At 44.7% G+C, this 17089-nt stretch overlaps 1 protein-coding gene across 2 annotated transcripts in view; it reads right to left on the bottom strand.

Moving 5' to 3' along the window:
• Positions 1-8386: 8386 nt before the first annotated feature.
• Positions 8387-17089, bottom strand: part of ADGRB3 (adhesion G protein-coupled receptor B3) — a 1104008-nt gene continuing 1095305 nt past the window's right edge. For both annotated transcript variants that reach the window (XM_078648009.1, XM_078648010.1), the window contains one exon: positions 8387-9194. In XM_078648009.1, coding sequence (XP_078504135.1) covers positions 9006-9194 — 189 coding nt within the window. In that variant the 3' untranslated portion in view covers positions 8387-9005. The remainder of the gene's footprint in view (positions 9195-17089) is intronic.

Here is a 17089-nt window from a genome sequence, read left to right as displayed (position 1 = left end):
ATCCTTATTTTCGGAACTCAACAGCTTCTTCAGCGTGGTTTTTAGAGTCCTGTTGTATCTTTCCACTAAACCATCCGTTTGGGGGTGGTAAGCGGAAGTGCGGATGTGTTGGAGATCCAAGGTCTTGCAAACCTCCTTCATCATTCGTGACACAAAGGGTGTCCCCTGATCAGTTAGAATTTCACGGGGGAATCCTACTCTCGAAAACAGTTCCACCAGCTTCTCTGCTACATTCTTGGTGGTCGGGGTGTTCAGTGGAAAAGCCTCGGGGAATCGGGTGGAATAGTCCACCACTACTAGGGCGTATGTGTGACCCCTAGTGGTGCGAGGTAAGGGTCCTATGAGGTCCATCCCCACGCGTTCCCAGGGATTACCTATGACGGGCAGGGGTTGTAGTGGTACTGCTGGGGGTTTAGTCAGGTTTTTCCTCTGACACACCTCGCAATGCTGGCAGTAGGCCTCGGTCTCCTTATATATTCCGGGCCAATAAAACAGACGCAGTACATTTTGGGTGGTCTTTTCGGCCCCACTATGTCCTGCGGTTAGATGAGTGTGGGCATAGAACAATATCTGTTCGCGGAATTCTTTTGGCACCACCAGTTGCCCATGGTCTCCCTCTTTTCCTTCTCGATAGAGTAGATCGTTTTCGATACTAAACCGGGGGTACCTTTGAGCAGTGGCTGTTGTTTGCGCAACGTGAGCTGCCTCCCACGCATTCAAGAGGGTAGGGTCATTGGCTTGTGCAAATTTGAACCCCTTGTCTATGACCCAGGGTTCGGCGGACAAGAAGGCCTCCACCGGACGACAGGCTAACTCCCTTTTAAATAAGGCCAGGAAATGTGGATTATCCACCCCTAGTATCAGTTCCTCGGGCAGTGACGCTACCACCCCTACTCTCACTGAGCAAGGTTCCCCTCCTATTGGGTTTATAGTGATGCGTGCGATGGGATATGTCTTTACGTCCCCGTGGACACACCGGATGTGTACTTCTCCCTCCCGCCCTACTTGGGAAGGAACCAGCAGTTTTTCCCGTATGACTGATTGTCTGCACCCTGAATCCAGGAGTGCCTTTACAGGGGCGTGGTTCACCAGTACCCTTACATAATATGAAGGTCCCATTTCGGCGGTGTACATCACAGCTTTGGGTATATACCCAACTTCCATGGGTTCCTCAACAGGTTTTTTTCTGGGGCACAACCGTGCTATATGGCCCCACTCCCCGCATTCAAAGCACTGGGGACCCCTCATTGGAGTGACATCCGGGCGAAATGGCCGTGGCTTTAGGGGCTCGTAGATGGTCTTTTTTTTCTCTGTCTTAGTGGGTGGTAACGGGGTCTTTGTGGGTTTTTCAGTCTCCCACGGAAAAGATCTAGGTGCAGCTCTAGTATAGTTGGCCGCCATCTCAATGGCCTGAGCTGCAGTCAGTCCTGGATGCTGTCTTAACCATCTTTGTGTCCCATAGGGCAGGGCTTCCATGAACTGCTCGAGTACTATGCTTGTCATGACGTCTTCTTTGCTCCGGTCATCGGGTCGCAACCATTTTTCCGCTGCCATTTTCAGGCATAGATACAGAGTTTTGGGGTTTTCCCCCATGACCCCTTTCTCTTTCCGAAACCTGATACGATATGCTTCGGCGTCCATCCCGAGGTGATCCAGTATCACCTCCTTGATTGCAGTATACGAGGAGGTACCCGCATGGTTTGCAACCTGGTATGCTGTCTGTGCTTCCCCCGTCAACAAGAGTGCGAGAAAGAAGGGCCACTTTTCCTCCGGCCACCCACACGCACGGGCTGCCCTCTCGAAATTGACCAGGAAGGCATCCGGGTCTTGTCCTGTGACGTACTTCTGTAATGCTACTCCGGATGGATGAGGACCAGCCGGTCTTCGATCCACCGAGACTGCGGTCCCTGGAGTCTGAACCACTTTCTGCAAGTTATCCATTTGTTGTGTCATTGTGCTGCCGAACAAGGCTCGATCCGCGTCCGCGGTACTGATTTGTTGGCTGACGGCCCATTCCAGCTTCTGTTGCCCCTCTATTAATGTTTGTATGACTTGTTCCATCTTTGTTTCGGGTTCTGAGGGGGTAGATCCCACTTCTGACACCACTGTAGACTGGGCTTGTGGATCAGGGTTAACAGGAGTACTGGTTGCTGGTTCTGGGTCAGGTTTAACAGTTATACCAGGTTGCGAGTCAGGGACTAGATGGACACCAGGTCTTGGAGGTAAAGAGGGTTTTATTGGGATCACACGTTTTGTATTGAGCATCAAAGTTCTCCTGGTTCTAAATGTAAGTCTTTCCCTGGCAAACTGACTGGGATCCGTTTTGGCAACACGGTTGTTCACTTCTAGGTCTTCGGGTCCCCGGGCTTGTCCTCAAGGTCTGATCATGGAGGTATCTCGCCGCTCCGGATCCCATGCAAAGGAAGACCAACAGAGAGGGAACCGTTAGTTCTACTGTCTTCTGGGGGGTGCACCTTGGGACCGTGTGAAGTGAGGCTGGGGGGAGTTCACCAGTGTATAACGTGCAGCTAAACCACCGTCGGTGACGTACAGAAGGTGAGGGTTAAACGCGGGGTAAAGGAAACAGAAGGAAGGGAAAGACGAGGAATACACTAACACGGGTCTATATACACTAATTACACACGCTTGATTCCCGCCCACACCGCCATACGCTGCCGTACCTGGGACAGCCACGCTCCTCCCCCGGGAGAGTGGCACGGCGGCTCACGGGGTCGTTGGCCTCCTGGCACTCCGTGGGTCTCGTCTCCTCCTCCGGGATGTTCTTCGGGGTTCCTTTGTTGTCCTTCACTATCGCCTTCTTCAATCCGTCCAAACCGCTCTCCGACGCCGCTCCTCGCCTTCTCCTCCTCCGGGGTGATGTCACACGCCTCGTGCATTGCTTCCAGGGGTTTATCCAGTCCGACACCGCTGACGTATACAGGAGGAGTGGTCTCCTCCTTCTCCGAGAACGCCCACTTAAAGGCGCCTTGTTCCTCCTCACCCAGTTCGTCCAGTCCTGTATCCCAGGGGTCCCTCTGTAAGGAAGGAGGCATAACAGGGTCAGTTCCGGGAGTCCACCACTCCTCGGTTTTACTCCGCCTCACTCCGTTACAAGCACCCAGACACTGAAACGGTTGATATAACTTTTAGAAAGTGGGATTTTTCTTTCTTTACTATTCTGTGTCTCTAGCCTGTCTGTGGAATCAACGTCTGGTTTAGACTGACAGGAGTTGTTCATGCATTCACTCTAGACAGTCACACAAAGGGAGCTAAGGTGTGTCCTGTATATCCTGAAGACCCATCACCAGGCTGATGAGTTTTCCTGAGCTAGAGTGCAGGGAGGAATTGTCTGTGACACCTGAATAGGGTTGTGCCTGACCCCTCACAATGATGTCTCCACTCCCCTGGAGTGTGTCTGGAGCTAGTGCTGGGCAAGGCAGTACACAGTGTTTCTTTTTAAGTATGCCTTCTTCAAAAGCCAAAGGGGTATAGTATTGGACCTAAAACCCCAGACTTTTAGAACACTTATGTATCAAGAGGAACCTCTGCCACAGAGAATAGCTATAAGGAGGAGTACTGCCCCTTTGTCGTGTTTTGCTTTGCTGGGTTGGCTTGCAGTTGCTGCTTCTTCTCTGGAGAGGAAAAGGACTGGACTTTGCTGTGTATCCTGCTTGTGAAATTTCCCCAAGGGCTTGTGTGTGCTTGCCTCCTGCTAAGAAGTCTCAGGGCCATCAAACACTTCATCTGCAACATTCCTAAATTACACTTCTGGGAGTTCTGACCTGCTTTGTAGTGCCAATTCCAGTTCTTGGCCCTTGGAGGTTGATTTGCTGCTTCTACTGGTGAAACTCCATGCATTGCCCTATCAGTGCCTGTTTTTCTGATGTTGCACCACAGCGCGGTAGAAATGTCCATTCACCACTGTTGTGCGGCTGAAGAAATTGATGAAGTGCCTGCCCAAGGCAATAGAAACTGCTGCAGCCGGAGTTCAGCGCACCGTGTCTCTGAAGTCTGAGTCCACCATCCTGACTCCGACGCAAGCCCTGCTGTGCAGCTCCAGGAATAAGCGCTTCACCTGTCTGTGGCTGTAGGAATCGACACAGCCCCTGTTTCGCCACCGCATCAAACCACAGAGTCTGGGTTTTACATGCATCACACCTGGGTGCCAAGCCTGCATGGACGCTGGGCTTTAGTAAGGAACCAAGGCCATGTGTCCGGAGAATCAACGCATCACTTCCCCGCACAGAAGAAAACCGACTCATCACCTCCCTTCACAGTAAAAAAACAACGCATCACCTACTCTCTCAGTATGGAATTGCCGCCTCACCTCCCCTGCGTAGCAATACGAATTGACTTATTTCCTTCCCGGGGGCAAGGAAAGGGACCAATGCATCACCTTCCCTGCATGTAAGCAACCAACGCATTGCTCTGCTTTATGGGGTCTCACCTACCCTGTGCCTGTTTTTGCTTTGCGCATTTGGCGCATTCCAGATACTTCGATCAAAAAGTGACGCATGCATAGTGATGGAGCGTAAAAGGTAAATGACGGTTGCCGTTAAATGACAGTTGCCACTATCAATTCTAACCATTAAAAGATATACACGATAATAAATTCTTGATGAAATCATGTAAAATGAATGAGCCGAAAAATGTGAGGTTTCCTTTTGCATAGTAAAGCCATGCAGGAGTGTTTTGAAACTTGGAAATGTGAAAACGTAAAGAAAAAAAGAAACAATGAACATTTACCTATTTATGTAATCATGTGTTTGACAAACTAAACATAGTTAACATAGAAAATGTGCTGACGATAACTTCTAAAATGGGTCTAATTAAATTAATTCCTGCATGATGAAACACTCGAAATCTTTAAAATGCTTAGTTCAGAGATGATCAATAATATGTAGATTTGCAGTTTTCACTTAGTATTGTGTGATAAAAATATGCATTTCAGAGTGACACATATATCATTTTGTTTTAAAAATTATAAACATGCAAACATTTTTTTAGTAGTGCCTAATATTGACATGAAGCTTCTAAAGAAAAAGGATGATTGAACTTATTAAGAAAATTGAAATACTTATATTAATGTGTGTTGTATATTAATCATAACGCGGTAATGATTCAGCTAATGTTCATGTAGGTCCCAGATGCTTTTCTCTTCTTGTCTGAGAGGCAGAATCTAGCTGAACTAGTCACTTTAGACCCTGTGAGAACTTTTCATGAAGTTTCTTTACTGTGCTCTGAGACAAAGAACTCTAATTTGATTCAGCAACACTTTTGACCGAAATGTTTCGATAAAATTACAAACCCAGAGAGAGCGTCTGGGAACTGACAGACAGTGAAAAAAGTGAATCTTCTTACTTCTGAGGAAAGGACGGAAATATAAAATAAATGAATTTGATGATTTTGCAAAAGGATTACTTAATGCTTCCAGATTTTTTAGTGAGGTATTGAGCACACCATGAGCAGCCCACTGTGGGCAACCTATGTAAATCGTATGAGATGACTAATAAGGATACTTTGTGGACGTAAACTGAAAACTTTTGGAAGTATAATTGTCCCAGGATGGACGAGTCGGGCTGGCTGTCATTTTTCTATATCCCTGTCTGTCATGTTGTCGAATTGAACTCTGATCTCCCTTTGATTGCCAAACCATTGAACGGAAATTTCCTGAACTGATTCGAACCTGCACTTTTGCCGCCACGCTTTGCTTCATTTGCTGCATATTTGGTTTTGTATGATCTGAACGCTGAAACCTCGATTTTCCATGTTTCTTTCTAATATCTTCCCTAGGCAATCAGTAAATGTTTTCTTCATTTGTATCTGTATGGCATTGTGTTGCTAATTTTACTAAGTGACTGTTATTAAATCTGATTATGAAAATGTGAATTTATGTTTCCTGATCATTCAAATTGAGGCTTCAGATGAATGACTTGCATGAGCAAATTTTATCGTATTTGAGTCATTCTTGGAGTGAACTTTCTTGCCTTAAGAGTTATAAATGTTGGTGACAATTGTGAATTGGTGATAGAAATTAGCATGCATTTGGCATTTCTTATTCATAAGGAACTGTCTCACGTTCTCTAAATATCCACGTCCCTGTTAGCTCACATAAAAGATCAATTGGAGGACCAGTGATGGAAGTAGGTTAAGTTATGGGCCCAGTAAGTGTAAATGATCTAATTGAAGATATGGTAGTGAGATAACATTTTGTCCAGTTTACCTCTGCATCAATAGTTTTATATGCACTGAAACTTTTAAAAGAGATCTTTTGATAGATGTATGTTTGATTTTTGTTCTTTGGTCTCGTTTGGTTTAGATAAAGATATGTTATTTTTCTAAACTGGTGTGGTGTCCATCTGTAGTGCTTTTACTGTGTTACTCTGTCTGTTAGGTAGAAATACTTTACACATTGCTTCTGATGATAAGCCTGACTGCTCGTGCCAAGGTACCAATGGGGGTGAGCAGGGGTTATCTTGGGTGTGTAATCCCCTTATCTTAACTAGAAAGAAGGGTCCATACTTGGACAGGGTGCAAGCCAATGACAACTAGTGACCCCTATGGCTACCATTAGGCATTTCGGGTAACATTCGGGATATTTCTAAAGTAATCCTTTTAAATTTGAATTGGCTGAAACATTTTAGATTAAGAAGGCCAGTAATAGGTACTCATGCGGTTTCTTGTAACTTATCTGTAGTCCTTTACAAAAGAAGATGTTTTGGCCTCATGATACAGCAGTCATCACATGTATGTGGGTGAAGCTAACTTTTCTATTGGAAATGATTTCAGGTAAGAGATTTAATGAGCTACTTTTATTGGTAATCATTTACTTCTATCTGAAGTTTCTGCCAGATGGAACAACTTTGAAGCCAGCTCATACCTTTAGGCTTAAGGTTCAGAAGCAGTTTTATCTCTCTCAAGAGATCATACTACCTGTAATTGGTGAGGAGTTGAGGATTGATAATCTGGAATCCTTAAACATTACAAGAGCATTCTTGGTGTATTTGTGGCCTATGGAGTCACAATTAAAGTGAAAAAAGTTTTGATAGCGCCTCCGAGTAGATGTGTGAAACAAATCATTATGCGAGCATATGCTTTAGCTGGATGAGTGGTATCAGAAAATTTGAAGGGATGCTGTCCAAGGGCAACTTCCACTTCATGGGCTGAGACAGCTGGGGTTTCATTAGAGTAGATATGTAGGGCAGCCACTTGGTCGACTCCAAATGCTTTTGTGACATGCTACAGAATAGATCTGAATAAGGAGGCGTCATTGAACTTTGCTAAGGCTGTGTTATAAGTTGCAATTAAGTGTGTAATGGTTTAGAGGTGGAACGTAACTGTGTAAATACATTTTGGTTTAAAAGTTATCAGTGCCATAGAGGCTTGTGTACATATTCATTGTTGCGGACTGGGATGAGGAATGACGATGAGGAAATAATGAATGTATTCTAATCTTTATTATTCCGAATCAAGAGCTCCTTTTCCCAGTCTAGTCCCTTCCCGCTCTCTCAACATGCGCCACTAAGCGAGGCTTGTAAAAGCAGAAAGCGACGAGGGCACGTATGAGCAAAGACCGAAATAAAAGCAGGACTATGTTAAGGCTGTAGACATGGGAAGATGCTGGCCATGGGACAGGCCTCAATGATGAGGCCTGGGACGAGCAGCTCCGGATTCAGAGTGATCCATTTTACTGTAATACTAATTAAGATTTCTTTACTGAATTGTACCCCTGATGATGCCAGATACACCGAATGTGATACTTCCAAAACATAGACCTGATAATGAGCACTCTGTATTAAAACATGTAATCTGACTAAATAATTCCTGATTTGTTTATCACGTGAACGGGATATTTAAAACCTGAACATTATAGGTTAATTGTTGTACATTTTATGGCTTTAAGTTTTGCTGGGTTTGTTTTCAACATAATAAATTCAATTTGCAATTGCTGTCAGCAGCCTACAGTGTTTTAAACAACCTTCCGAGTTTAGCTTCATGCACTGTTTACATAACGGGCCGCGCTCTAATTCACAGCGTTTCACGCACCTGCCTCGGTGCTCTTTGTCTGTCACTCTCCGTCGGCTCATTTGTGTAGAACAGATGTATAAAAAGGTATCTACAAAACAGCCCCTTTGCCAGAATATGACAACTCTTAACTATATGGAATATTGTTTTCCCCAAGAGTGGCGGTGTGCGGCCTGTGGAGCAGCTGTTCCAAGTCGATATTACACGTGAGTAATAAGCGCCCTCCGCAGAGTCACGCAGTGACAATTAAAAAGGCACGATTGTGTTTTTTTTACTATGTGCCAACGATCTACTCCCCCACCGTGCAAAAATGCATATTTTCAAGACACAGGTCCAGGAACAAAGGCAGCCATAAAACGGATTTGTAGACAAAAGTTTATTTACACCATACAACATTTTAAATATTTTATACAGCTGCAGCAGGGAGAGCTACTCTGAGCTTTCCAGAGAAAACTGCAATAATAAAGATGTGAAATATATTATTCATATAAAAGTGAGATTATTACTTTATTGCATTTAAAGCAATGAAGAATGTAGCTCAACAAACATTCATTTAATGACAAAACTTTGCTTTTTTTAATATTATAAAGTAAAAAGTGTAGTAATGGCCAAACAGACTGTTATAAACTTTAAAAACTGCATAAATATATACATTGTGCTCCATGGTGAAGTTTTCTGAAAACTAAACCGAATGAAGCTGGTACAACATGAACTGTTGCGTTGAGGTTTATCTATAAAGATTACCTTACAAATCCATTCCACGGGTAATTACAACACATGATGGTAAGAATTGTACACCTGGCTCCCCGCTAGATTGGCTAGTGAGAGACGACGAAAAAAACACTGACATTTGGCACATGAAGCTCTTGACATTACAGTAGCCGCCATTGTCCAGGTATGAATGTCAGGCTTGCAGAGTCCCAGACGCGTGTCAGTGTAACGACGTGTTCTGTTTTCCGGCCCTGTCTGCTGTGATTGGGTTACACTTCCGTTTGAAAGTCACCTTCTTGTACATCTAGAGGCAAGTTGAGACACTTCTCCCATTCTGAGGGTCTTAGTTCTAAAGCATCTTTTGCCTCTGAATCTAACACGTTTAATGTGGTATAGTGTTGGTAGTCACTTGTGTTTTTGAAACTGTCCCAAGGGTTTTTGTTCAGTGCTGGATTATCCTGTGAATACATAAAAATAATATCGTTAAAACTCAAGTAAAATAAATACTTTAATATTTTTGCTTCACTACAGGAATTAGGCACGTTTTCGCTCAGCGGTGCTGCTTGCACTTAATAGCCTGTCCATGGCTGCATGCATTTTTGTAATGGAGGTGTCCATCTTACCTCTGTCACGGCCTGCCTCGCGTGCCCTGTGCTGAATCATCAGATTTGTAAACAGCTCTTCCTAATCACCAATTGACAGTACCATCAGGGGCTGGATTGCAAAATCCATTAAAGCATGTCTAATGGCTTTCATAATCTCAGGGGAAAGGCAGAAGGGCAGGGTTGTGAGGATACACATGCACTTCCAGAATTGAGCTGACCTCAATTCCTAGGTGATGTGAGGATTGCTGCAGGGCTGGGGGTTCATTATGTCCAGCAACATTGTCACAAATCAAGAAATCCCGAGTTTTCTATTTTTCTCTCCATGCCTTGCCTATGAGGCATTCAGTCAATTTACACTGATTGCATTTTTTTTACACAAGTCTTTGTTATATAAAGTACAGCACTTGCGCAAATGGCACTGAGTGGTATGCAACATAGACTCACACTTTGTTAACACAAAAAGATTCACAAAGTCCCTTCTGTAATACATTGTGCCATTGCAGAGACTGTATTTACATATGCAGCGATGTGGTGTTCTTCATAGGTGCATTACCAAACCAACTAGGAGAAGAGTCACAAGGCCAGGCACTTATGCCCATTAGAGAAAGTGCACCTGGATGAGCTCCGACCTGAGACAGGTGCATGGAGAAGATCACTCAGGAGATAGCTTTCAGAAGGAGGGGGCTCATTCACTAAGATAATGGCCCTTCAAAGCATCGCCTGGCTCAACATCACAGACAGCAGCGCCAACCCTTCATGAAGACACCTCAGAATGGTGGACCCATTTGTTCTCTTGGGGGACCCTCAGGGACATCCTCAAAGAGGAAGGTGTGCCACGCCAAAGCATAAAGACAAGTAAGTCGAGCACTCTATCAGGGGACTCAAGGTGCTCTTAAGAACAGCTGTAAGTGCTGCTGTGCTGGAAAACTTTCCACTTCCTGCTGAACTCTACAGAGAAGCACAATATAGAGTACATGACCCCAGATATTGTGAATCAAAGAAAAGTATTACATTTGTTTGTTCTTCCTATGGGCGCTATTCTCATTTAGTGTTTATTAAATATATTTCTAAATTATTTTTGTACGGTCAACATGACTCCTAATTGCATAATACTTTCTCCATCAGCCTAGCTTTCACCGCAGTGTATTTATTGACAGTTACTCATATCTGTGAGAGTTTCCTCTTATCCCGCTACCATCATTCTTGTTTCCCGTCTGTAGCTGACTTTTAACGTTTTCGCTCCCTTCCTTGTTTAAGTTCATGCTTCATTTTCTGTCGTTTTTCTATTGAACCAAATTTAGTAAGTTCACACAGAGTTCACTTTTCTCACTGTTTTTGAATGTAGTCACATTGAATGTAGCCACATTGTTAATCTGCCCCCCCACAGATATTTTAAATAGTTATCCTCAATTCCATTCTCATGATCTCAGTTTGGTGGGACTGTAATAAAGGGTTTGGAACTAGATTCTAATTTATTATTGCAAATGAGACCTCTAGGGCTGCTTTGATGAAGCAGAGGTGCTGATTAATTTGACAATGAAACTCATCAGTTCCGCTCAAGACCGTCTAACATATATCAACCTAATACCTGGAGGATAACACAGTTTTAGTTACTGCGGAAAGAAGAACTTAAAGTCATTAGCAGCTGAGGACAGACTGGCCCATCTATGTGGTGCATTGGACTGGCTGAACTAAATCACGGCAAACACTTGTGTTCTAGTGCACATACGTTTCTTACTGCACATTTTATCCACTTCAATTGTATTAATGTACATGCATGACCTTCTGCATGCTTGTCAATGTACTAAAACCTCTATGTCTATACAAAGGAATATGATCCCATCGTCCAATGTGTTTCACATACGAACACGTGTCTTGACACAAACATGTGTTACCATACATACACCTGTTTTAGTTTACTCCTATTTAGTTTACTATACACAGACATGGGACTTTACAGTTGTGTTACTGCATACATATTAGTGTTTGGACACACGTGTGGGTCTTTGTGTAGCCACTTTCATTTCTCAGTGCATATGTTTGAGTTAATAAATCCATAATGTTTATGCGCCTACTTGCTTTACGATCCGCAGTTGTGCTCACACCAAGCTAGATACCAGTGAGTTTTTTCCCCTGATGGTCCTTTCATGATGGTGCTTAGACAGTTTAGTTTGCAACTTTCAATATTAAAAACTGCAATGAAACTTAGTTGAATATTGTGTCTGCTGCAGTAAAGTAAGCCTAGGTTAATGGTTCTCTCATATGATTGGCTCTACACTTACACTCAGTTTTGTGACGTAAACATCTGTGTGTGCTACCTTAAATGTAATGTCTAGGTTTGTTGCTTCTTTCCTCTGAAAAGAGAAGATTGCGGTGAATTACAGATATGTTTTAATGAATCCTGTTAGTTTCATTGTTGATATTTGAGGCATTTTTCCGCAAACACTTACATTGGAAGCTCTCAAGAATCCTACCTTGCAGCACCCCAAACAGTGAAGGAGGGTATGAAGTTTCCACACAAATGTGTAGAGTACCTAGATTCTATAGGGTGTGCTCCTCTAAAAATAGACAGAGATCAATGTAGGTTGTCTCTAAAGCTCACAAAAGAAGACTCAGCATGGACATTAGCCCTTGATATTCTAGCCAGGGGAGATAAGGTCAGACGGATGGTTGAGCCTGTAAGAGATTTTTCCCTTATCGGTGCAAATCTCTGTAAAGGCCATCCCCCGAAGACCAAAAGCAATGGAGAAACCTCCCCTTACTGTGCCACAACCTTATGAGATAGTCCGGAGGCTCGAACAGTGACAGCCTCCTCGCTACCAGACTATTTTCCACCTCAACGGGTCTTTTTTCACAACCCCATCCCGACCCGAGGCAAGCCTAGATCAAGTTGAGAGTGTCCCCACCACTCCAGAAATCTCGGTGACCGACAGCTCAATGAGGTTGGCTGCAGGGTCACTGAAGCCACTCTACCCCCCATCCTCAACCGAGTGCTGAGGCCGATATGAGCCGGAGGGAGGAACGATTCTTCCATCTTGACTGTAGGGGGTCCAGAGACCCGACTAGCTGTCATCCGACATTGGCTCCTGCTTATACCCCTCAATCAAACTGGCTCTACCACCCACTGAAGCCCTGCAGCACTGACTCCGCTTGTCCAGCAAAGTTGCTGCGGCCAATCACACTTCATCTTCCTGCCAGCCCAAGCTCCGGGCTCACCGGCCCTCGTAGTGAGGACCCTGACATTGCTGCAAACCACAACCTTCCCGCTCAGCAGTGTCGATCCTCTACTACACCACCAATACATTTCCACTGCCTCGTCCATCCCCGATCGTTGATGACCAAGGCTGATTGCTGGGGAGCCAGAGTCCTCCAGTTGGCCAATTCAGTAAAAATACCGAGGGTGCTTGGGTCCTGTGGGCTCTTCCTGACCTTTGAGACTCTGCATCGCTACCTTCTCTCTATAACTTGCAGTGCTGTACTACGTCCGCAGCTCACATAATCATCATCACTGTTTACCCCGGTGGAGGGAACATGTCGCCGACCCAGTGGAAAGGCTCACTTCATAGGGGTAAGAGCACTGTCCCCTGACAACTAAGAGCTGTGCTGCTCTGGGCTTATGAAATACTCAAGCTGTCTCTCTGCTGACATCGCCAACCCCCTTGGAGCGAGTCCACTGCCACTCTGTTCTCTTTTTCTGTTTTGCCGACAAGGCAGAGTGGGGGGAGCAACATGCCACAACGACCGAGTGATATGCCCGCTAGACATTAAAGCCAGCTTGCCATCTGCCATCTTCGGAGGGAGCCCTCCACCTTCAATCAAATGTGGTTCTCTGGGCTGAACTGGGGTGACGCCGTAAAGAAAGCAGTGAGCACTGTCCACTCAGGGCACCCTACTGTATGTTTGCCTGAGCTTAGACTACATTAGTAGCAGGCAGTCAAGCTGTGCAGTTATTGTACACTGTACTTTCAAGTATCACTGTGGCAGCAGTACTCAGACTCCAGAGCAGTAAGTAAAAAGCGAAATAAATCACCAATCAGAAATGCCCCTTTCTTCCCAAGGAAGACCCATGCTAAACTAAAACAAACTCAGGATTAAGGGAAACAAGTTGCTCCTCTAGTTGAGGGTGGGAGGAGGACAAGGAAATACATCAGATTATGTCTTTTCACACACGCTTAATATGGGACACACTCAGCACCCTTGACTATTGTTGGATATGCAGCTCTCTGATGAGGCTCACTGTGCTGAGGTATGAGTGGAGTGCCCTGACAGCCGAGCGCTGTGCTTTCAACCTACTCAATCTGAGCGATATAAAAGTAAAGCAACTTACCAAGTTTGCCATATTGTGCCCTGACAACCCCTTCACAGAGTTCAGATGCCTTGCCACACAGCGCTGCTGTGATGCACCATCCCTGCCCTTCCTCCCCTTCTGAAACCTCACTGTGTAAACTCCTCTTCTTCACCCTACCTCCCAACCTAGGTACATCAGCAGCAAAAATATAAAACTGATGAAACACCCTAAATTGCTCATCGCAGACTTCTACTACAACACCTCTAACGGCCCCCAGAGAATGGACCTGCTCTTTTACACTACCCGTCCTGTGAAATGGAATGAAATCCTAAAAAAATACCTGTGCATTACCAAAGCCACTAACATCCCGTATGGCCATAAACTAACAATCTCTGACTTGCCCACGTTCAAAGGTAATGCTACCACAACTATCTTCAAAAACTGGACTATCATGATGCAAGCCAATGATGCAAATACCTGCACTTGTAAATTCATATGCCCTACACTAATAAATGCCATATCACTGTGGCATATATCCTTCCCCTCTAGTGACTTTCCCTCACAGAATACTAAACAAAATGAAACCCTCACAAATTACATTACTGACTCCACACCCTCCCTTACCATCCTCCTCCCTCTCAAGGAAACACTCACGAGTCACACGTCTAGCTCCACTCACCCTCTCATTACCCACCTTACCCCCATGACAAACTGGTACAGAACCCATTCAATTGGGGAGGTTTCTGTTCCACACCACTACCCCTAGATTCACCCACCGACAGACTTACAAACCCAAATCAGAACAGCAGCTTAGGTCAGATCACCACAGTTAATCACACTCCCAACCCCTCAAGTACTCCGTCTTCCACCCCTGCGCACAAACCATTCTCCCTTCCCCTCCCTCCCACAACTCTTGAGATGTCGAACGAAAGGCACATGCCCCCAACTTCTACTGCCTTCCTAATGTGCACAACAATACGCTGATGACGCCATTTCAAAGGGGCCGACTGGATTCATCCACCAATCCTGCTATCACCATTAAAGAACCAAGTGATATCACCAATCTCTCCCCATGGACTCCCTGAGTCTTGCTCCTACTGACATACACTCTTTGACCCTGGACAACCCTACCCCTTAGAATGTGAAGCAACTCACTGATTCAGCAACTCAGACTATAGAGGGCTTTACCCCATACAACATGAAGTGATCATCCCGCACTCCCTCCGCATAAAAGCAAATGCCCATGCACGCACATAGAAAACCAACTAGATAAACAACTACAGGGTCTCAACTATATCACAGAGAACCTAAACATTTGTCCACATACCACCCATCGATCCCACCTCCCCCATTCATACAACAGCACACAGCATAGACGAGCTAAGACACAGCCACACAGCTAGATCGCAACCCCTTTCAACAACAATGCTCAGTGACCTAAAAGAACGACTGCTACGATGTTTCTGAGCAAGATGGCAGAACGAGGCAAGTCTTACAACCTGATATCTAATAGTCTCAACCCCTCTTCTATAAAACAGGTTATCACAAGACAAAGATGAAACCATATGCCAACGAGATCAACCCATTAACCATTACACCTCATCAAGATCCCCATGACATTGATATTGCATTCATAAAGGAAACATGGCTAAATGAATTCTCATATCCTGTCATGAACATGCTAGTCCCATCTGTGTTTTCAATCATAAAGAAATACAGGAAGGACTGCCCCAGTGGAGGCATCACCATTATTCACAAGAACAACATCATCATGAGTGAAACAGACACCTTCTCCTACAATGCATTTGAATATATCCGCATCAGGAAGAAAGACAACATAGCAATGAACTGTCACCTACTCTACCCCACATCAGGTAACGCAATATCCTTTGGTGAACACCTAGAAGACATGATAACACACTGCTCACTCCCAATCACCAATAACATCATCCAAGAAGACCTCAATCTTCACTGGAATGATAAAAGCAATGCTCAAATCCAATCATTAAAAATCTTCCTACTCAGTCAGAACCTCTCTCAGCACTGCCAAGGTCGAACCCAAAATAAAGGCTCAACTCTGGATGCTATCATAGCTCATGAAGAAACACTATCCATTGACAGCATCCTCCCTGTTGACTGGTTGGGCCACCACATCTTTTTTCACATCACAAAGTGTCTCCTCACCTAACTCGTATGTAAAAAAGACTCCAATCGACAGGAAACATAAAATAAGTTCCTCTACAGGATCTTGAAGAAATAACTACATCACTACTACCCCTTCCCCACATCAGAGAACCTCTCAATAACTGAACTCACCACCCACTACAACAATGTCCTCTATCCTGGACCAAGTAGCCACTCCGAAACTAAAAAAGGTAAGGAACACTCCCTCAAGATCCTGGTTGAATAAACACCTCAGCACTGAAAGAAGACAGCTCAGAGCAGCCGAAAGACTCTGGTGAACAAACCGTTCCACAGCCCACCTGGACCAGCTCAGGACGGAATGCAGGAAATATAAAAAAAACATTTCACAAATGAAAAACTCCTTCTTCCAAAACAGTCTAGATAAGGCCAAACATTGCCCAAAAGAGCTCTTCAAAATCATCAATCGAAAATCCTCCAAATCGGCCATAAAAAACCCCTCAACTACCCAAACCACGGTGTGATGAATTTGCCATCTTTTTCAATAAAAAAATCACAAAGATCAAGCTCTCCCTTGATCGCAACCAATCATCCAATGGGAACCCCCGTCCCAGAAATGAAGACAACCCGCCCCCATCACTCCACAGCCTCTTGAGCAAAGATCACCCCACAGGACAAACATGAGTGCAATAGAACCCAAGAATCCCACATAAAAAAGAGACTGGAAGGATTTCAACCCACTCACGGAGACTTACATATCTACTTTGCTGGCTATGTCCAAGCCCTCCCCCCACCTTGCGGATCCCCTCCCTCTGACTAAGATTATAAACAGCTCCCATAGGACAGTAGTGATGCCAGACTGTCTCAAACTCGGGCAAGTCAAGCCACTGATCAAAAAACTGGGAGCAGACCCGAACAACATCAATAATTTCAGACCAGTTTCCAATGTCCCCTTCCTAGCCAAAACTCTAGAGAGATGTGTTCTCACACAACGTAACCAACACATCAAAAACAACAATCTCCTGGACCCTCACCAATCGGGATTCAGAAAAAGATGCAGCACAGAAACAGCTATCCTGAAGATAGTTGATGACCTACACAAATCTCTGGATACAGACCGATGATGCCCATTCATACTCTTAGACCTACTGGTGGCCCTCGTCACAAGCTTCTCCTGGATTCCCTCCAAAAAAGAATTGGTGTGGACAGGGTGGTCCTACAATGGGTTACATCCTTTCTACAAAACCATGCCCAACAAATACAAATAAGCACTCGGACTTTGGATACAACGGCAATAAACTGGTGTGTCCCCCAAGGT

The sequence above is a fragment of the Lissotriton helveticus genome, chromosome 6 (genome assembly GCF_964261635.1).
Source record: "Lissotriton helveticus chromosome 6, aLisHel1.1, whole genome shotgun sequence".
NCBI lineage: Eukaryota > Metazoa > Chordata > Amphibia > Caudata > Salamandridae > Lissotriton > Lissotriton helveticus.
This window is presented reverse-complemented; position numbering and strand designations above follow the sequence as displayed.